Genomic DNA, 22086 nt, shown 5'->3' with positions numbered 1-22086 from the left:
GGGGAATGAAACGTGTGGCTTTGGAAAACCTATCCACAACCGTAAGGATGGTGGTGTTTCCATCTGATGGGAGGAGACCAGTGACAAAATCCAGGGACCTGGGGTGGTGAGGAACAGGGAGTGGTTGAAGGAGGCCAGCAGGAGCTTGCCGCTGAGTATTGTTCTGCCCGTACACAGTGCAGGCGGCGACAAATGCGGAGACATCAGAAACCATGGTTTTACACCAAAAACATTGTTGAATGAAAGTCAATGTCTGATGGGAGCAAGGATGACAGGTAAGTTTAGCGGAATAAGCCTATTCCAGGACCGGGAACCTGGCCGAATCAGAGACAGTTGCCCCCCTGGGAACACTGCGCCTTGCGGACCAGGCTCTCGATATCCAAGACAAGTGTAGCTGCAAGACGGAGGGAGGATGGTCTCTTGGTCAGAGGGTGTAGCCATAGAACTATACAGGTGAGAAAGGGTATCAGGCTTAACATTATTGGACCCAGAGGCGGTAGGAGATTGTAAAATGGAGCTGAGTGAATAACAGAGCCCAACGAGCCTGCCTTGAGTTGGAGCATTTGGCGGTGCAAAGATATTCTAAATTCTTATTGCCGGTCCACACTAAGAATGGGTCAAGCCAATGCCTCCACTCCTCCAGGGCCATCTTGACTGCGAGAAGTTCCCGATTACCAACATCATAGTTCCTCTCAGCGGGATTATGGCAATGGGATGTTAAGGGCAGGGATGCAACTTTTGGTCCTGGGCAGAACGTTGGGACAGAACGGCCCAACATTAGATGCATTGACCTCCACCACGAACTGATGGGACGGGTCCGGATGGATTAGGATAGGGGCAGCGGTGAAAGATCCACAAATGCCCGGTCAGCAGCTGGGGACTACTTGAACGGAACCTTGGGAGAGGTGAGTGCAGAGAGGGGGGAAGCCAGGGTGCTGTAACACCGAATGAAGCAATGGTAAAAGTGTGCAAATCCCAGGAATCTTCTAAGCTGCGCTCTAGATATGGGTTGGGGCCAATCCACCACCACTCTCACTTGGCCAGGATCCATCTGAACGTTCCCTGCAGCAATGACGTATCCCTAAAAGGAGGTAGTTTGGCGATGGAATTCATATTTCTCCACATTGACAAACAGCTGGTTCTCCAGGAGGTGCTGGAGGACTTGCTCTTGAGCCGAACGGGAAAAGGCAAGGATGTCGTCGAGGTAGACAAACACAAACCATTTTAACATGTCAAGGAGCACATGGTTGAACAGGGCCTTGAACACTGCAGGAGTATTGGTTAGTATCAGGACTTCTCAGAGGTCCTGGTACTCCGCAGGAACAGTGGAGAGATCTAAGGCTTTTACCAAGCCCGCAGGAGGACGTCCTGGGCAGTGGTGTAAAGTACTTGAAGTAAAAATACTTTAAAGTACTACTTAAGTACTTTTACCTCACTACAGTCTTTAAGAAAACATTGTACTTCTTACTGCCTACATTTTCCTTGACACCCAAAAGTATTCTTTACATTTTGAATGCTTAGCAGGACAGGAAAATAGTCAAATTCATGCATTATCAACCGAACCACCCTGATCACTACTGCCTCTGATCTGACAGACTCACTAAACCTACATGCTTTGTTTGCGTTCCATAAAAAAATAAAAATAAGGAATTTGAAATATTTTCATACTTTTACTAAGGTAGAATTTTACTTCTGGAGCCATGAAAATACCAAAACCACAGGAAATTGAGGAGATTCAATTAGTAGAAACTGTATGGACTCACTGTGATTGCCCAACACTTGCAGGTTAATGAGAACCGTACTGTGAATGACCCTGCCAATTGAGTGTCCATCCAATGCTCTGGTGTCAATGGGAATAGAGAGGAGTTGTGTGGAGATACCCAGCTCAGATACCAGGGTAGCATCCATGAAGCTCTTGTCAGCCCCAGAGTCAATGAGCACCGGGAGAGATTTTGACCCCACAGCAGGATAGCATGGAGAGGAGTACGAGTAATACGAGTTTGGAGACTTCTAGTATGGCCTACCAGCGTACTCGTACCTGCTGATGAACCTGCATTGTGTTATCCTCAAAGCAGGCGAAGAAGGTGTTTAGCTTGTGTCCATGGCTGTTTTTACCCCAGTCCAAGACAGGTTAACCATAAAGGAAGGTGTCAACCAGGGACTCCGGGTTGCAGGCCAACGTGCGAAAGCCGACATCATAGTCTGCCACACTACGGAAGTCTTGATGAAGTTGAAGTAGCTTCTGAGCCGCCTCTCTACCGGACACCAGAGAATTGAACACCTTCCTCAAGTCTGCTATGAAATCCTCCAGACGAAGGCAAGTGGTGGATTGTTGCTCCCACACAGCCGTAGCCCAGGCAAGCACCCTTCCAGACATCAGTATTATGAGATATGCTACCTTCGAATGATCTGAAGGATATGAAGAGGACTGCAGCTCAAAGATGAGGTAGCACTGGGAGAGAAACGTCTGGGAGGTCCCAGGCTCCCCAACATAGCGATCCGGAGGAGGTAAACGCGGTTCTCTGGAAGCCGGGGTAGGCTGGGGAAAAGCACCACTGGTGGCGGGGTTACAGAGCATCCTGGAGGTTTTCATTGTGGCTTGCTGCCCAATAGATGGTTCGTGGAATTGCTCCAGTAATGAGTTAAACCCTTGTCATGATATTCCTCAAAGCTGTCATCAAGGCATATATATATTTCTTACATCATTATCCCAGAACAGTTTTTTGTGTTATTACAAACAGCCAGAAATAACCTTTGGATATCAGAATGTCGGTAACTCACCAGCATGTTCGTATCCCCTGGAGCAATTGAACTCATCTCAGAGGCTGATCCAAGACGCCGCCGGTGAAAAAGAGGTGTTCGGAGTGGACTTCTAGGCGTGTACACCATCCACCGTTTCCAAGTATATTACTCGCTAATGTTCTGTCCCTGGACAAAAAAGTGGACAAGCTCAAGGCTAGGAGCTCCATCCAGAGAGACATCAGGGACTGTAACATACCCATACATAGCTCAGCATTCAACACCATAGTACACTCAAAGCTCATCATTAAGCCTGGGGCCCTGGGTCGGAACGTTAGCCCTGTGCAATTGGGTCCTGGACTTCCTGAAGGGCCGCCCCCAGGTGGCGAAGGTAGGAAACAACACCTCCAATTTGCTTATCCTCAACACATGGGCCCCACAATGGTGCATGCTCAGCCCAATTCCTGTTCACCCATGACTGTGTGGCCACTCGTCAAGTTTGGAGACTGATTACCAACAATGACGAGACAGAGGGGAGGTGAGGGCCCTGTTTGAGTGGTGCCAGGAAATTAACATCAACAAAACAAAGCAACTGATCGTGGACTTCAGGAAATAGCATAGGGTGCATGACCCTATCCACATCGACAGGACCGCAGTGGAGAAGGTGGAAAGCTTCAAGTTCCTCGGCGTACACATCACTGATGATCGGAAATGGTCTACCCACACAGACAGTGTGGAGGAGAATGTGCAACAGCGCCTCTTCTTTCTCAGGAGACTGAAGAAATGTGTCTTGACCACTAAAACTTTTACAGATGCACAATTGAGAGCATCCTGTTGGGCTGTATCATTGCCTGGTACGGCAACTGCACCTTCTGCAACCACAAGGGCTTGCCAAAGAGTGGTGCGGTCTGCCCAACGCATCACCGGAGGCAAACTACCTGTCCTCGGGACACCTACAGCACCCGATGTCACAGGAAGGACAAAAAGATCATCAAAGACATCAACCACCCGAGCCACGGCCTGTTCATCCCGTTATCATCTAAAAGGCAATGTCAGTACAGGTGCATTAAAAGCTGGGACCGAGAGACTGAAAAAAAGCTTCTATCTCGAGGCCATAACTAGCCGGCTTCCACCCGATTATGTAACCCTGCACCTTAGAGGCTGCTGCCCTATATACATAGACTTGGAATCACTGGCCACTTTAATAATGGAACACAAATCACTTTAATAATGTTTACATACCGCTTTATTCATTTCATATGTATATCCTCTATTCTACTGTATTTTAGTCATTCCTACTCCAACAATGCTACACCTAATTTATAAACATTTCTTAAATACATTATTTTACTATTAGATTTGTCTGTATTGTTGTGAATTGTTAGATACTACTACACTGTTGGACCTAGGAACACAAGCATTTCCCTACACCCGCAATAACATCTACTATATATGTGTATGTGGTCAATAAAATATGATTTGATTTGTGTACAGCATAAGCAAATCTAATATGTCAATGGCAAGTGAGGCCAGCTACTGCATTCTCCATCTTTCTCTCCCACAAGCACACGTGTGTGTACACACATATCACAGAAATCAACACACACCCGCGTGTGTCTGTGGTGTGTTTGTACACATGTAGTACTAAACACTTCAAAAACAACAACCAGATTAATCAGACATTTGGCATATTTGAGCATAGAACAAGTCAAATAACAATGCTATATTTCGTTAAACTATTTAATTCTGAAATGTATTTCAAAATACATATGTTGAAATTATTGTAATGATATTTGAACATTTTCTCAAAATCCCAACTTTGATTGTTATTATCATCATACTTTCTGTGTCAATCTTAAAATGTCAATGTGGCCTGTCTAGACACTTGTACTCTGCTGGCACCAAATTTAATTCACACCAAAACCGAATTTGTTCAATGGCGCATTTTGATATTGCCCTAAATATAGTGCCTTTGGAAAGAATTCAGACCCTTTGACTTTTTCCATTCTATTTTTTCTAATTTATTAAATATAAAAAACTGAAATATTACATGAGTATTCAGACCTTGACTTTTGTTGAGACATCTTTGGCAGCAATTACAGCCTCGAGTCTTCTTGGGTATGACGTTAAAAGCTTGGTATACCTGTATTTGGGGAGTTTCATTCTTCTCTGCAGATCCCCTCAAGCTTTGTCAGGTTGGATGAGGAGCGTTGTTGCACAGCCACCACCATGCTTCATCATAGGGATAATGCCAGGCTTACTCCAGACGTGATGCTTGGCATTAAGGCCAAAGAGTTCAATCTTGGTTTCATCGGACCAAAGAATCTTGTTTCTCATGGTCTGAGAGTCTTTAGGTGCTTTTTGGCAAACTCCAAACGGGCTGTCATGTGCCTTTTACTGAGGAGTGGCTTCTGTCTGGCCAATCTACCACAAAAGCCTGATTGGTGGAGTGCTGCAGAGGTGGTTGTCCTTCTGGAAGGTTTTCCGATCTCTACAGAGGGACTCTGGATCTCTGTCAGAGTGACCATCGGGTTCTTGGTGACCTCCCTGGCCAAGGCCCTTCTCCTCCGATTGCTCAGTTTGGTCGGGTGGCCAGCTCTATGAAGAATCTTGGTGGTTCAATACTTCTTCCGTTTAAGAATGATGGAGGCCACTGTGTTCTTGTGGACCGTCAATGCTGCAGATATGTTTTGGTACTCTTCTCCAGATCTGTGTCCCGACACAACCTGTCTTTGAGCTCTATAGACAATTTCTCCAACCTCATGGCTTGGTTTTTGCTCTGACATGCACTGTCAACTGTAGGGCGTTATGTAGGCAGGTGTGTGACTTTCCAAATCATGTCCAATCAATTGAATTTACCACAGGTGGACTCCAATCAAATTTTACAAACATCTCAAGGACGATCAATGGAAACAGGATGGACCTGAGCTCAATTTCGAGTCTCATAGCAAAGGGTCTGAATACTCATGTAAGTAAGGTATTTCCATTTATTTTGCTTTGTCATTATGGGTATTGTGTGTAGATTGCTGAGGACGTTTTATTGAACACATTTTAGAAGGCTGGAACTTAAGGAAATGTGGAAAAAGTGTTGGGGTCTGAATACTTTCTGAAGGCACCGTATAGTACAAGGATGTGAATGGGTTAAGGTAGTCTCATATCTAAGTCTTCCCAACCCTGACAGTCATTCTGAATACAGGTTGCGGGTGAATACAAATTCAAAATGATGGAAATCCCCATTCTGTCTCGATTCCAATAGAAATTACACATCACTTTGCAAGCCAGCATCATGTGACTTGCAGGCCTGATGAGACCTGTAAACTATGAGTTTCAGCTCACTGTATTAGGGTAAAACTAGACCCTCGAAAGAAGGCCTTATGAAACATGTAAAAAAATATGTTGTAATTTGGTAGACACTAGAACATATGACAGTAGTGAGTGCATACATGTTCATACTGGTCCCCTGTGGTAATCAATCCCACAACTCTGGTGATGGAAACTCCATGCTCTACCAACTGAACCACACAGGTCTTGTATTGTCTTAAATAATTACATTTTAATGACAACATATTCACCTAGAACCTCACTTGGTGAAGGCTCAAAGAATATAACAACCATGTCTCCATCACCAGGAAACACAGTCATGGGTAGTACTGCTAACTCTAAAATTCATTTGAATGGGTTAAAAACCTACAGCAAGGCTATTCAATTCAGATCCTCAAGGGCTGAAATATTTCTGGATTTCTGTGTGGTCATTCAAAGAACCATCCCATTTATGGTTCTTCAGAGAGACTAAAATGGTTCCCCTATGGAATAGTTCTCAAGAAACTTATTTGTTTCCAACTTCCACCTTTATTTTTAAGAGTGTAGTAACATTGGTACTCTTCTATTATTTATATTCTTCTCCCCCTGTCCAGGAGTCATCAGGACTGCCTTAGCCAACATGGACCGGGAGGCGAGGGAACACTATGCTGTAGTCATTCAAGCCAAAGACATGGCAGGATCGGTTGGAGGACTCTCTGGATCCACCACCATCAACATCACCCTCACCGACGTCAACGACAACCCACCCAAGTTCCCGCAAAGTGAGTACTGTATAGACACCAGGGTTGCCTTCAGCAGTCAAACGTTGTAGAGTGTTCAGAGAGAAAGAACATAAGATACGTCTCTGACATGTGGAATAAGGAATCACGTCAGTTTTATTCATAGAATTTATGTCAGCAACATTTCACACCATTTACAGAACGTTGCCCAGTTTTTCCATATCACTTGGAACGTGGTTTTAAAAATGGCTTTACAGTATCTAAGAAATATCTAAGAAATGTCTATTTCTGCTAAATACTAATTCCTTTGTTTAATAAACAGCAGTGCTTCTCAGATATGTCACGTGACTGGCACAATGTCAATTTGAGAGTATTTTTAGCAGGCCAATTACAAATGGAGATTTCTCATATATCTATTAAAGAATCAAAATACACTCCTCCTCACTCAAATGGATTGAACTTAATTACAGAAAAACTAAACAGCTTTAATTGACTGTCAGGAGCCCAATCCTTAATAATTAACAGATGTTCAACATACATTAGTGTGATGAGTATAGCATTGAGTAAAACCTTACCAATTGTGAATCCTGATTTTATATATATTTATTATCTATCCTATGTAATAATAATCATATATTGATATGACATTTGATCTCAAAATCTATCTCATCAAATGCCATGCTGGCTGAATAAATATGTAAGAACACTGAACATCAATACTGTAAAATTATAGTTCAATAATCACATCTCTTTTAGAGTCCAAGTTAAAGTAAATTCTATTCAAGTGCCCTCAGACACATTGTAGCTCTAAATGTTGATTCAAGCAATCTGACTTGATATCAAAAGGTATTTAGTAACAATTCCATTCTGTGAAGTCAAATCAGGGTGACACAGGTAAAATACATCATCATTTGGAAAATCCACCCAAAATATGGCACCAACTAGTGATGCTAAGCTGTTTCTTAGCCTTTGTCCCAAATGCCACCCTATTCCCTATTTAGTACACTCTAAGGAATATGGTGCCATTTGAGATGCAAACAATGTCTGTTTTGTTATGTTCATGATCCACAGAAAATTACCAGTTGTACGTCCCTGAATCAGCCCAGGTGGGCAAGCCAGTAGGAAAGATTAAAGCCAATGATGAGGACCTTGGCGTAAATGCAGCGATCAAGTACAGCATCATCAACTCAGAAGGAGCAGCCATGTTCTCCATCGCCACAGACAGAGACACCAGAGAGGGAATCATCAGCCTCAAGAAGGTATACAGAGTGAATGAATAAATTCATTAATTCATTAAAGAATAAATGAATTAATTAACAATGACAGGCACTCTAGGGAAGGAATAATACATCTCAAGAAGGTACATAACAGAGTAAATGAATTAATGAATGAAACAGTAACAGGGACAACAGGGAGGGAATAATCAACTTCATGAAGGTACATGATAAAGTTGTGCTTAAGGCACTCTTTTTCCAGAAGTGTGTACTTGCACACTCCCCGTCATGGATTTAAAAGCATACAATTGTTGTAAGCATTGGTTGGAGAGAGTTTCTACCATTGTAAAAATCCATGTGACATATTTTGCAAATGCAAACTTTAGGAAAACAATGATATTGCTCTCTATTCCTGTGTAATAACACTGTTATTATTTTAGTAAAAACATTGTATTAACTCAGGGGTTCCCAAACGTTTTTGGCCTACGACCCCATTTTGATATCGGAAAATTGTCGTGACCCCAACCATGTTGAAACAATTATGTAATTAATAGCCAATGTTAACTTTGAAAATTGAAAAACATTAACAGTATTTCTGATTGTTTTCTCAACTCACCATCACAGACTTTAAATGTTGGGCTATGACAGTCAATTTGCAAATTAGTCTGACATAATGTACAGTATCTTGTCTCACCACCACTAATGAGATCGGTGTGCTTGATGCATGTTACGTCAGAACTTCTCAAAGTCAGGGGGCGTGGTCGACAGTCGCACATAATTTGAATGCATTCGATCAGCTGTTTGATTCAAATCAAATCAACGTTTATTTGTCATGTGCGCCGAATACAACAAGTGTAGACGTTACAGTGAAATGCTTACTTACAGGCTCTAACCAATAGTGCGAAAAAAAGGTTGGAGGCCGAGCAATTGCCGTACCAGGCAGTGATGCAACCGGTCAAGATGCTCTTGATGTTGCAGCTGTAGATCTCAGGACCCATGCCAAATCTTTTTCGTTTCCTGAGGGGGAATAGGCTTTGTCGTGCCCACTTCACGATTTTGCTTACCGGCATGTCAACTGAGCCAGGATCACAGTCAAACAAATTGGGAAGTATGTCCCAAACTGCTCCTCTGAGCGTTAGAGGTGAGAAGTCATCAGTTGTGTGGGACACTTAATGATACTGTTTTCTGTCAATAAACATGCACAGCCACGGAAAGGGGACATGGTTCACTTTTGGAAGACTCTATCCAATAATTATTATTTCCTCTGAATCCACTGATTCGGTCACTCATCTGTAGAATGTTTTTGTATTATCCCTGCATGCTTTGGTTCAATTTCCCAAATATGTCTGTTACAGAGGCATGGAGACACAAGTCCGACACCAAGTCCGTTTTTTCACATCCATTTTGAATGACAATAGATCCACTTTCAATGCAAAAAATCTTTCCAACCCCCCCCCCTCGATAACCACCAAACCTTGGTGTGAAATAGAACATTGTTATTCTCTGATCCCATATCTTCAAAATAAAAATAAAATTTGATCAGTCACATACACGTGTTTAGCAGAGGTTGTTGCGGGTTTAGCGAAATGCTTGTGTTTTTAGCTCCGACAGTGCAGTAATATCTAACAAGTAATATCTAACAATTTCACAACATAATACCCAATACACACAAATCTAAGTAAAGGAATGGAACTAAGTATATGGATGAGCAATGTCAGAGAGGCATAGACTATGATACAGTAGAATACAATAAAATACATTGTATACATATGAGATGAGAAATGCAAAATATGTAAACATTGTTAAAGTGACTAGTGATTTCAAGTCTATGTATATAGGAAAAAGCCTCTAATGTTTAACAGTCTGATGGCATTGAGATAGAAGCTGTTTTTCAGTCTTTCTGTCCCAGCTTTGATGGGGCAGTAGCTACCCTGGATGATACCAGGGTGAACAGGCAGTGGCTCGGGTGGTTGTTGGCCTTGATTATCTTTTCGACCTTCTTGTGACATTGAGTGCTCTAGGTGTCCTGGAGGACAGGTAGTTTGGCCCCGGTGATGCTTTAGGCTGACCGCACCACCCTCTGGAGAGCCTTGCGGTTGCGTGCGGTGCAGCTGCTATACCAGGCGGTGATACAGGATGCTCTCAATTGTGCATCTATAAAAGTTTGTGAGGGTTTTACATGCCAAGCAAAGTTCTTCAGATACAGCCTGACAGGATGCTCTGAATTTTACATCTGTAAAAGTTTGTCAGGGTTTTAGGTACCAAGTCAAATGTATTCAGCCTCCTGAGGTTGATGAGGCGCTGTTGCTGTCTTCTTCACCACACTGTCTGTGTGGGTGGACCATTTCATTTTTCAGTGATGTGTATGCCGAGAAACTTGAAGCTTTCCACCTTCTCCACTGCGGTCCCATCGATGTGGATAAGGGAGTGCTCCCTCTGCTGTTTCCTGAAGTCCACTATCATCTCCTTTGTTTTGTTGACGTTGAGTGACAGGTTGTTTTCCTGACACCACAATTCCAGATCCCTTACCTCCTCCCTGTAGGCTATCTCGTCATTTTTGGTAATCAGGTCTACTACTGTTGTGTTATCTGCAAACTTGATGATTGAGTTGGAGGCGTGCTTGGCCAATGAAGTCATGGGTGAACAGGGAGTACAGCAGTGGGCTGAGCACACACCCTTGTTGGGCCCCAGTGTTAAGGATCAGCGAAGTGGAGGTGTTGTTTCCTGCCTTCACCACCTATGGGTGGCCCGTTAGGATGTCCAGGACCCAGTTGCACTGGGCGGGGTTCAGACCCAGGGCCTTGAGCTTAATGAAGAGCTTGGAGGGTACTATGGTGTTGAATGCTGAGCTATAGTCAATGAACAGCATTCTTACTTAAGTATTCCTCTCGTCCAGATGGGATAGGGCAGTGTGCAGTGCGATCACTGTGGATCTATTGGGGCAGTAAGCAAATGCGTCTTGGATGACAGGTAAGGTAGAGGTGATATGATCCTTGACTAGTCTCCAGAGCCTTTCTGTTCTCCTCCACACTCCTGGGCCAGACTACACTCAATCATATGACCTATTGAAAGAGATGAGTCTTCAGTAAAGACTTAATTAAAGGTTGAGACCGAGTCTGCGTCTCTCACATGGGTAGACAGACCATTCCATAAAAATGGAGCTGTATAGGAGAAAGCCCTGCCTCCAGCTGTTTGCTTAGAAATTCTAGGGAAAATTAGGAGGCCTGCGTCTTGTGACCGTAGCGTACGTATAGGTATGTACGGCAGGACCAAATCAGAAAGATAGGTAGGAGCAAGCCCATGTAATGGTTTGTAGTTTAGCAGTAAAATCTTGAAATCAGCCCTTGCTTTAACAGGAAGCCAGTGTAGGGAGGCTAGCACTAGAGTAATATGATCAAATCTTTTGTTTCTAGTCAGGATTCTAGCAGCTATTTAGCACTAACTGAAGTTTATTTTGTGCTTTATCCGGGTAGCCGGAAAGTAGAGCAGTAGTCTAACCTAGAAGTAACAAAAGTATGGAATAATTTTTCTGCATTCTTTTTGGACAGAAAGTTTCCAATTTTTGCAATAGAATACGTAGATGGAAAAAAGCTGTCCTTGAAACAGTCTTGATATGTTCGTCAAAAGAGAGATCAGGGTGCAGAGTAGCGCCGAGGTCCTTCCCAGTTTTATTTGAGACGACTGTACAACCATCAAGATTAATTGTCAGATTCAACAGAAGATCTCTTTGTTTCTTGGGACCTAGAACAAGCATCTCTGTTTTGTCCGAGTTTAAAAGTAGAACGTTTGCAGCCATCCACTTCCTTATGTCTGAAACACAGGCTTCTAGCGAGGGCAATTTTGGGGCTTCACCATGTTTCATTGAAATGTACAGCTGTATGTCATCTGCATAGCAGTGAAAGTTAACATTATGTTTTCGAATGACATCCCCAAGAGGTAAAATATATCGTGAAAACAATAGTGGTCCTAAAACGGAACCTTGAGGAACACCGGAATTTACAGTTGATTTGTCAGAGGACAAACCATTCACAGAGACAAACTGATATCTTTCCGACAGATAAGATCTAAACCAGGCCAGAACTTGTCCGTGTAGACCAATTTGGGTTTCCAAACTCTCCAAAAGAATGTGGTGATCAATGGTATCACAAGCAGCACTGAGGTCTAGGAGCATGAGGACAGATGCAGAGCCTCGGTCTGACGTAATTAAAAGGTAATTTACTCCAAAATGGAGTTGTGGTCAGATTTGCCAAAAGGAGGGCGGGGGAGGGCCTTGTTGGCATCCTAGAAGTTGGAGTAGCAATGGTCGAGTGTTTTAGCAGCGTGAATACTACAGTCGATGTGTTGATAGAACTTCGGCAGCCTTTTTCTCAAATGTGCTTTGTTAAAATTCCCAGCTACAATAACTGTGGCCTCAGGATATGTGGTTTCCAGTTTGCATAAAGTACAGTGTAGTTCTTTGAGGGCCATCATGATGTCGGCTTAAGGGGGGATATACAAGGCTGTGACTATAACCGAAGATACTTTTCTAGGGAGATAATACGGTCGGTAGTTTTTAGTTTAGTTCATTAGTTCGACCATTTTAAAAAACAAGCACACATAAAACTTGAAAAAGCCATACATGCACATTAATAAAATCATCGAGGATAACACACAATAAAGTCTGGGACTTATTTCTATTGTGATCCTCTTGAGACAAGATGGCTAGACAAGATCGAACACAGTATGGCAGTGAAAAAATAAAACAAAAACAGAGAAGAAGGACATCTATCTCATCATTCCAGTTACATCATAGGGGTCATTCATATGGGCACAGAAGACATCAAACATATTTTAACTTTTTTTTTAAAGCTGCCCAGAGAGGACGTTGTTTTTATGGGCAGAGGCAACTCATTCCATTCTGAGGCTCCAGTTTACAAGAAAGTACCTTTCCCAGCTTTACTCCTGAACCTGTGTAAGTACACATCAGCAACACCTTCATAAGCTTTGATAAGCCCCAAACCCAGGAAGTACTATAATAGTCAAAATGGCATTGAATGAGGGCAGTAGCTAGCACTTTCATGGAGTCCTTATCAAGCAGCTTGGACTTTTTTAAATTTTTATCCTGGCATTAACCTTCCTAGCACTTTATTGCCCATGCTCACACCTCCCAAACTTCCATCAAGGTTACATCCCAAGTAGCTAACATAGGTTTTAGTCGTCAGCACCCTAATTCCACACTGATTTCAGAGGGCCTACTCAATTTAGGTCTGGATCCAAAAATAATTCAGTTTTCCCTAAGTGCAGAGATAGCTTATTATCTCCAAGCCATTTGCTAATGTTAGTAACCTCTGTGCTAAATATGCTCTCCAACATAGTTTTACTTTTGTGAGACACCAGAAGTGTAGAGTCATCCATATTGTTAATATAGAATAAAAACAGCAGAGGCCCAAGCACGCTCCCTTGCGGAACGCCACAACTGAACCACTAACCTCTACTACTTGCTCCCTTCCTGACTTTACCCAGTCTAGAGGGATACTGCTCAACCCCAGTGCCTCCAGTTTGGAGATTAGGAGACAGTGGTTAACTGTATCAAAGGCTTTCTGTAGGTCAAGCAGTACCATTCCACAGAGAATGAAAAAAATTCCAAATTATATCCATAATATCAACAGAAACATGGCAAACATTTTTTATAATCAAACCTCAAGGTGTTTTTCAAATATCTATTCGATAATATATCAACCGGGACAGTTGGCTTTTCACCAGGACCGAGAGGAAAAATGGCTACCTCTCTGTTTTGCGCAAAAATCACACTGCGAGCTAACAACTGACCCCTTACGCAATGTGGACGTTTACACTTATTCTTCAAAATAAAGGCCTGAAACTACATCTAAAGGCTGTAGACACCTTAGGGAAGCCACAGAAAAAGGAATCTGGATGTTAACCCTTTCAATGGGCAATGGGGATGCATAGAAAGACAAGGGTTTCAAAATAAGAGTCACTTCCTGATTGGATTTTTCTCAGGCTTTCGCCTGCAATATCAGTTCTGTTATACTCACAGACAATATTTTTACAGTTTTGGAAACTTTAGAGTGTTTTATATCCTAAGCTGTCAATTATATGCATATTCATCTGGTCCTGAGAAATAGGCAGTTTACTTTGGGAACGTTATTTAAAAATAAAAAAAATAGTGCCCCCCAGCTTCAAGAGGTTAAACCAGCAAACCATGCTATTATCTAAGGATAGCACCCCATCAAACATACACATGAAAATCATAATTCAACCCACCAGGCACAACACAAAAGTCAGAAATAACATATAATGCATGCCTTACCTTTGAAGATATTCTTCTGTCGGCACTCCATTATGTCCATTAAACATCACAAATGGTCCTTTTGTTCGATAAATTGTGTTGTTATATATCCAAAATGTTTTTTGGGGGCGCGTATGATTCAGAAAAGACACCGGTTCCAACTCCCGCAACATGACTACACATGATCTAGTTACCTGTAAACTTGATCCAAACATTTCAAACAACTTTCCTATTCCAACTTCAGGTATTTTTAAACATAAATAATCGATTAAATTTAAGACGGAATAAACTGTGTTCAATACCGGAGGAAAACAAAGTGGAGCGTGATTTCAGGTCGCACGCCTCAACCACAGCAGTACACTTCACTCGATCCTCGTTCTGGACAGCCCTACTTCTTCATTTCTCAATGGAAAAACATTAACCAATTTCTAAAGACTGTTGACATCTAGTGGAAGTGATAGGAACTGCAAGCAACTGCCTTAGATTTCTAGATTTCCATTGAAAAACCATTGAAAAGAGAGTGACCTCAAAAAAAGAAATTCCTGGATGGTTTGTCCTTGGGGTTTTGCCTGCCAAATAAGTTATGTTATACTCACAGACATCATTCAAACAGTTTAAGAAACTTCAGGGTGTTTTCTATCCACATCTACTAATAATATGCATACCCTAGCTCGGCCTGAGTAGCAGGCAGACACTTTTCATCCGGACGTGAAAATAGTGCCCCCTAGCCTTAAGAAGTTTTAACAAACAATGCAGTTTTACGAAAAATACCACAAAAAAATAGCCTTACCCTTACCAACTGGGGGTGCCCCGTCAGGGAGTCCAGGATCCAGTTGAAGAGGGAGGTGTTTAGTCTCAGGGTCCTTAACTTAGTGATGAGCTTTGAGGGCACTATGGTGTTGAAAGCTGAGCTGTAGTCAATGAATAGCATTCTCACATACGGTTGAATTCGAAAGTTTACATACACTTAGGTTGGAGTCATTGAAACTTGTTTTTTAACCACTCCACATATTTCTTGTTAACAAACTATAGTGTTGGCAAGTCGATTAGGACATCTACTTTGTTCATGACACAAGTAATTTTTCCAACAATTGTTTACAGACAGATTATTTCACTTATAACTCACTGTATCACAATTCCAGTGGGTCAGAAGTTTACATATACTAAGTTGACTGTGCCTTCAAACAGCTCGGAAAATTCCAGAAAATGATGTCATGGCTTTAGAAGCTTCTGATAGGCTAATTGAAATAATTTGAGTCAATTGGAGGTATACCTGTGGATGTATTTCTAGGCCTACCGTCAAACTCAGTGCCTCTTTGCTTGAAATCATGGGAAAATCAAAATAAATCAGCCAAGATCTCAGAAAAAAATTGTAGACCTCCACAAATCTGGTTCATGCTTGGGAGCAATTTCCAAACGCTTGAAGGTACCACGTTCATCTGTACAAACAATAGTACGCAAGTATAAACACCATCGGACCACGCAGCCATCATACCGCTCAGATTGAGGAGCGTTCTGTCTCCTAGAGATGAATGTACTTTGGTGCAAAAAGGGCAAATCAATCCCAGAACAACAGCAAAGGACCTTGTGAAGATGCTGGAGGAAACAGGTACAAAGCATCTATATCCACAGTAAAACGAGTCCTAAACAGAACAAGGTGAAAAGCCGTTCAACAAGGAAGAAGCCACTGATCCAAAACCGTCATAAAAAAGACATACTACGGTCTGCAACTGCACATGGGGACAAAGATGGTACTTTTTGGAGAAAAGTCCTCTGGTCTGATGAAACAAAAACAGAACTGTTTTGCCATAATGACCATCATTATGTATGGAGGAAAAAAGGGGAGGCTTGCAAGCAGAAAACACCCTCCCAACCATGAAGGACAGGTGTGGGACAGAACTGAAAAAGTGTGTGCAAGCAAGGAGGCCTACAAACCTGACTCATTTAACCTTGAGCATTCCTTAGATATCGTGCAACAGCTGTTGTTTACAAATGTATATAGACCGCCACCCCTTGTCTTACCAGAGGCTACTGTTCTATCCTGCCAGTACAGTGTATAATAAGTGTTTTTTGTCACTAGTGATTGGGTCCTTGGTCACCTTTCTGACCAACGTCCTCCTTGCCCGTTTGCTCAGTTTGGTAGGACGGCCAGCTCTGTGCAGAGTCTGGGTAGTTCCATACTTTTTCCGTTTCCCAATGATGGAGAACACTGTGGTCTTGGAAACTTGGGGTCGCATACCCTAGTTTGGGAACAGCTGTATTAACCCTATCTCTCCCGAGACCCCAGCAAAGATTGGCATTTCATTTATCTGCATGTCCAGCTCCTGTATTTGGCCTCACACTTAAGTGTTTTTCCATTCCATTTTACAAATGTCAATAAAAATGTTTTGCCAGAGGAAAAACATGATAAAAATGAATTCAGATGAATGCTGTACAGAAATTGTTTGCTCGCTGTGAAATTAATATGCAACTAGTCAGTGACAATTGTGTGGAGTTTGTGACAGCAACCATGTGAGATTATTACAGTATTATTTACAATATGTCATGGGATTTCTAATGATCTTCTTTGTAGAAGAACCCCTTACCTTGTAACAACACTTCTATAGCTTGTGAGCGTCATAGAGCAAATGTTCCATGTGCGTGTTCGTGAGCATCTCAGCTTTTCATTGTTAGAGCTAATAGTTTAAACCTCAAACCATTCGGTCTCACAAGCACCGCTCTAGCTCAGCCCCCATGAATCACACATACTAATGGTTGATATCTATTGATACAGAATAGACTAAACCAATGGTATAACCCAGAAGTCTGTAGACATCTCAAACACACTGGTTTAAAACATGCTGGTGTTGCTGTGGGACGCATTGGTTTAAAATGTTGTAACATAGTGCTTTAGTGGGCTACTTGCATTGTAATTACATGGTACACAAGTGGAGTAAAGTATGTTCCTAATCCTGCATGTTTTCCTGGTGCCTTTTTCCTGGACATACAGCCACTGAACTATGAGAGGAAGAAGACCTACACCCTTCACATTGAAGGAGTGAATACCCACGTGGAACCTCGTTTTTCCTACCTTGGTCCTTTCAAAGACACTGCCACCCTAAAGATCACTGTGGGAGATGTGGACGAGCCTCCTGTATTCTCTATGGATTATTACATCATGGATGTTTATGAAAACGCTCATATTGGTACAGAGGTGGGGGCTGTAACAGCCCGGGATCCAGACAGCAAAAACAGTCCTGTCAGGTAAGAGCTTGGAGACAATCTTATCTCTGTCTGCATCACCTCATCGCTAAGCCTGGGTAGTACAGTTTCCAGAACTAGGCTAATCATGTGTCCACTCCATGTTTTGTGTTCAAACATGATTCTCCAGTCTGGTCAGGCAAATGTTTTGTTGTTATGAGTATACATTTAACTACTAGACAACACATAATATGCATGTATGCTCTTGCGCAAAGATATGGTAATATTAACCTGATTTTAAAAAACATACAACCTTTCAAGTGTCCTAATAGGAATCAGCTTTCCTAGTTTGCACGGCATGGGCTCCAATTATCATGTCTAAAAGCTTAGGGCCATTCAGTCTATACAAACCTTGTATTCATTTTCACATTCCAAGAAATGAAGAGGGAATTGCGTCATAACCTCATATCGGATACAGTATATTATCCATACCCCAATAGATTGTAATCTAATAGTCCCTATTACATGATATAAGATCTTGGTTTGGTGAAACACCACGCTGTACATATGGGAATTCCTCAACTGTATTAAGCACTGAACCGCAGTCCCTTCACATGTTATTGTGGCCATATCTCTTTCCACCATGTCTGCAAAAGACAGGCTGGCTAGCCAGACCCTTTATGAAGAAAGATGTATCTATAATACATTTTCAAGGAGTGATAGAGATTCTGACAGAGTCTGACATTTTTTAAACAAGATTCTTATTGTGAATCAACAGTTTAAGATATTTGAAAGGGATTTGTGTTAAACAAAAGGAAATCTACACATGAAAGGGTCCTGGTGGGATACCTCCCCCTCGTCTAATTCGTAGAGCTCTCTGTCTCACTGTTCACCACCAGAATGGAAGAGACAATGGGAAAGGTTTGAATAAAATCCATTTGAACTGAGGAAAATAAAAATGCCACAAAATAATATTCCTTGAGTTAGTGGTTGACGGTTTGCTGTTGGGGACAGATAGCAATCTCTCTCTCTCTCTCTCTCTCTCTCTCTCTCTCTCTGATGGCTGATGCTGCTTTTGTCTCATGTATCATTTATGTTCCCTCAAGATACAAAGAAATAAGGCCAGTAGTTAGATTTTTTTAAAGGTAATTTCAGGTCCCTTTGTTATTGACACATTTTAATTGCCGAACAAGGTGGTGAGTCATAATCATCACAGCAACATCTTCAAGTTCCTCTGACCAATGTGCTGTCTGATCTGACACCTCCATGATGAGAGTTCTCTAGCAACTACTTAAGTTACAGAGAGTAATAACCTGTGTCACACTCGTAGTGCACTGTAAATGGTCTTCTGTAATAGTACTAACATATTTTTTAATAAAGCCCTATGTATGACTCAGGGTTAGAGAGTTATCTGATTACAAAAACAAAAAAAACTGTACACACTAAAATATGAGGGTTCCTCAAGGGTGCTTTGGGAAGGGTGATGGTTCTATGTGGAATCATAATGACTCAAATTGACCTTTGAGTTCTTTGATGGTTCTTTACAGTTCACCAAAGGGTCCTTTGCTCGTTTAGTCATAATTCAAATGTAGGGGAAGCAGCTCATTAGAATATTTTGGGGCGGCTCTTTTTGTGCAACCGTGAGTGAGTGTCATTCCAGTTCATCTAACGTGTTGTTTTATGCCATTCTATACTATGGCCAGTGAAAGTGTCTTGTAAAAGACTTTGAGTCAATTGAGAACAATTGAGAATGGTTGACTAAATCAATCAATGGTTTTCAAGTCTCTCCTCAGGGAACTGCAGCCGTTCCAGAGGAAGCTCACTTGATTAAACTTGTCACCTAACCCAATAATAACACCTATGGAATTTTAAGAATATAATATGGCTTCCCGTAATAAAAAAACCTGCATGGTTCTTTGAAAGGATCTACAAATAATCATTCTTTATAGAACCATTCTCCATAAAGGTTATATAAAGAACCATAAAAAATGGATCTATATTGCAATGAAAGGGGTTTTACATTTATAAAATATGTTTGCAAAAAAATACATTATGACACCTTTCAGTCTTCTCAATGACATTTAATTCAGCAGTGAAAAAAGCCACAAGTTTACGTTTGTTCCACCACAAGTCAGAGACCACTATGATGACACACCAAATGTGTTTGCTTGATCCTTTTTGTCTTCCAATGCCTCTTAAAGACATAGCAACTGTTTCATGGAAGCTGTTTAGTACCATTTTTCCTACATTTTCCCATACGTGCGCCAGCCCCCTAGCAATTCGAGTTCTAGCCAATGAGCTTCAGCCCCTCGCCATTTGAGTTACAGCTAGTAAGATGCACACTGAGAGAGAGAGAGAGAGAGAGCGAGAGAGAAATGACATGGTGCAAATATGAGGTAGTAGGCAGTTTTCAGGGACCACTTCTGTCTCGTGAGCGCTACTTTCAGAACAACTGGCTAAAAGTATACAGAAGTACTGGAGAATCTCTTTACGGGGAAAGCATTTCGAAAGTAACTGAAAGTAATCCGATTGAGTTACTGAGTTTTGGTAATCCAAAAGTTACGTTACTGATTACAATTTTGGACAGTTAACTAGAACCTGTAAAGATTAAAGTAACCTATATATATATATAAATATATATAAAGTAACCTGCCCAATTCTGGACTTACTTGACCCCTATAAGGAGTATAGGCCATTAGCTAATGTCCATCTCAGGACACTGACATGTGAATAATTGACAGGCAAACTTTGTTGGAGGATTTCAGTTTACCAGGAGAGTGTAACTTTTTCCATCGTATTCAGTTACCTTATAGACTGATGCAAAACCCACTACACCAAGCAATTGATATGATATGAGGTTGTGTTTCGGCATTTTTTGTGCTGTCAAAATTTCACACTTAAAAACATTTCACTATTTCGACTTCTTATGGAATCACATGATCATGCAAACGCCTATTCTGTTTTTGATTCCTCCCATGTAATCACCAAACGCTTGAACCTTGCTGTTAACATCTCTCTTTCAGTCTTAATTGGTTCATTAAAAGATAAATTACCAACCACACATTCAATGTTCATTTCACACATAATAAAAATCTGACCTGCATATAGGGTAACATATGGAATTGTTTTAAATTGGTCTTAACATGCATTATATAGCTATTTTATTTTACATTTTAGGACCCCTTTAATTATAAATATACAAATATATATAATTTGATAAAATATTGAATTTTGCCTTTACTACGAAAAAAGTATGAAAATGTATGCACTACTGTAATTCACTCTGGATAAGAGCGTCTGCTAAATTAATAAAATGTAAAATGTAAAAGTACTTTTGCCGATAGAAATGGATTGAATAACACATTCATAAATGACAGTAAAATACAGTCAAAAAAATAATCATAATGTATACGGTTTTGAAGTGTCTGTCCTATATCGAGGAGATATAAGAAAGCTCAGGAAATTTTAGTTTTTTGGATACACATTTAACCCCTGATTTGTGTTGCAACAAAACTACCTCCATACTTCCATTAATTTGTATGGGTCACCTTCGAACGTGATCCGTGGGGGTTGTAGAGCAAAACAGAGAGCTTAGAGCGGCCATATTAGTTTGTAGGCCAAACCATTCGACGCTACAGACGTTTTCATCAGAAGACCGATTTCCGGGATGTCTCATGGTCTGACAAACGCCACTGTAGTGGTTGAAAAAGTTGCTATTCGTCATATTGAGTAAAAATACCTTAATATAACATGACTCAAGCAAAAAAGTGGAAGGCACCCAGTAAAATAATACTTGAGTAAAAGTATTTCATTTTAAATATACTTATTAAGTATCAAAAGTAAAAGTATAAATCATTTCAAATTCCTTATATTAAGCAAACCAGATGGCATGATTTAATTATTATTATTATGATTTTTAATATGGATAGTCAGGGGCACACTCCAACACTCAGAAATAATTTATAACAAAGCATTTGTGTTTAGTGAGTCTGCCAGATCAGAGTCAGTAGAGATGACCAGGGATTTTCTCTTGATAAGTGGGTGAATTGGACCATTTTCCTGTCCTTCTATGTGTTCAAAATGTAATGACTACTTTTGGGAGACAGGGAGAATGTATGGAGTAAAAACTCAAATTAATTGTAGGAATGTAGTGGAGTAAAAATATTGAATAGTACTTTTAAAAAATGGAATAGTACTTTAAAGTATACTTAACCCTTGTGATGTCTTAAGGATCAAAACAGAGTACAATGAATACTCAGGGATAAAAAAAAAGGTGTAGATTCACGAGCAGAGCATGGCAGGTGTTAATTTCGCATTCACAGAAGGCAGGAATTATAGTCACAGGCAGGCAATGGTCATACACAGGTAGGCAAACAGGCAGGTAAATCAAAACAAGGACTGAAGGCTCTAACTGGTTCACACAAACAAGCTAGGAAAAGGTTTAGTAGTCTAAATGAAGAATACCTCACAAAGGCACAAACAGAATAAACTGAACTAAATAAGGAGCTGATGAGACCAGGTGAGTAACTAACACAGGTGAAAGAAATGAACAAAAATGAAAGACAGGGCTACGTTCAAGAACACAATGAAACAGGGCTACATACAAGAACACAACGAAACAGAA

General features: G+C 41.1%; 1 protein-coding gene across 2 annotated transcripts in view; it reads left to right on the top strand.

Moving 5' to 3' along the window:
* Positions 1–22086, top strand: part of LOC112215607 (cadherin-18) — a 374693-nt gene that overhangs the window by 306254 nt on the left and 46353 nt on the right. For both annotated transcript variants that reach the window (XM_024374771.2, XM_024374770.1), the window contains 3 exons: positions 6654–6821; positions 7851–8038; positions 17272–17525. In XM_024374771.2, coding sequence (XP_024230539.1) covers positions 6654–6821; positions 7851–8038; positions 17272–17525 — 610 coding nt within the window. The remainder of the gene's footprint in view (positions 1–6653; positions 6822–7850; positions 8039–17271; positions 17526–22086) is intronic.

This window comes from Oncorhynchus tshawytscha, linkage group LG16 (genome assembly GCF_018296145.1).
Source record: "Oncorhynchus tshawytscha isolate Ot180627B linkage group LG16, Otsh_v2.0, whole genome shotgun sequence".
Classification (NCBI taxonomy): domain Eukaryota; kingdom Metazoa; phylum Chordata; class Actinopteri; order Salmoniformes; family Salmonidae; genus Oncorhynchus; species Oncorhynchus tshawytscha.
This window is presented reverse-complemented; position numbering and strand designations above follow the sequence as displayed.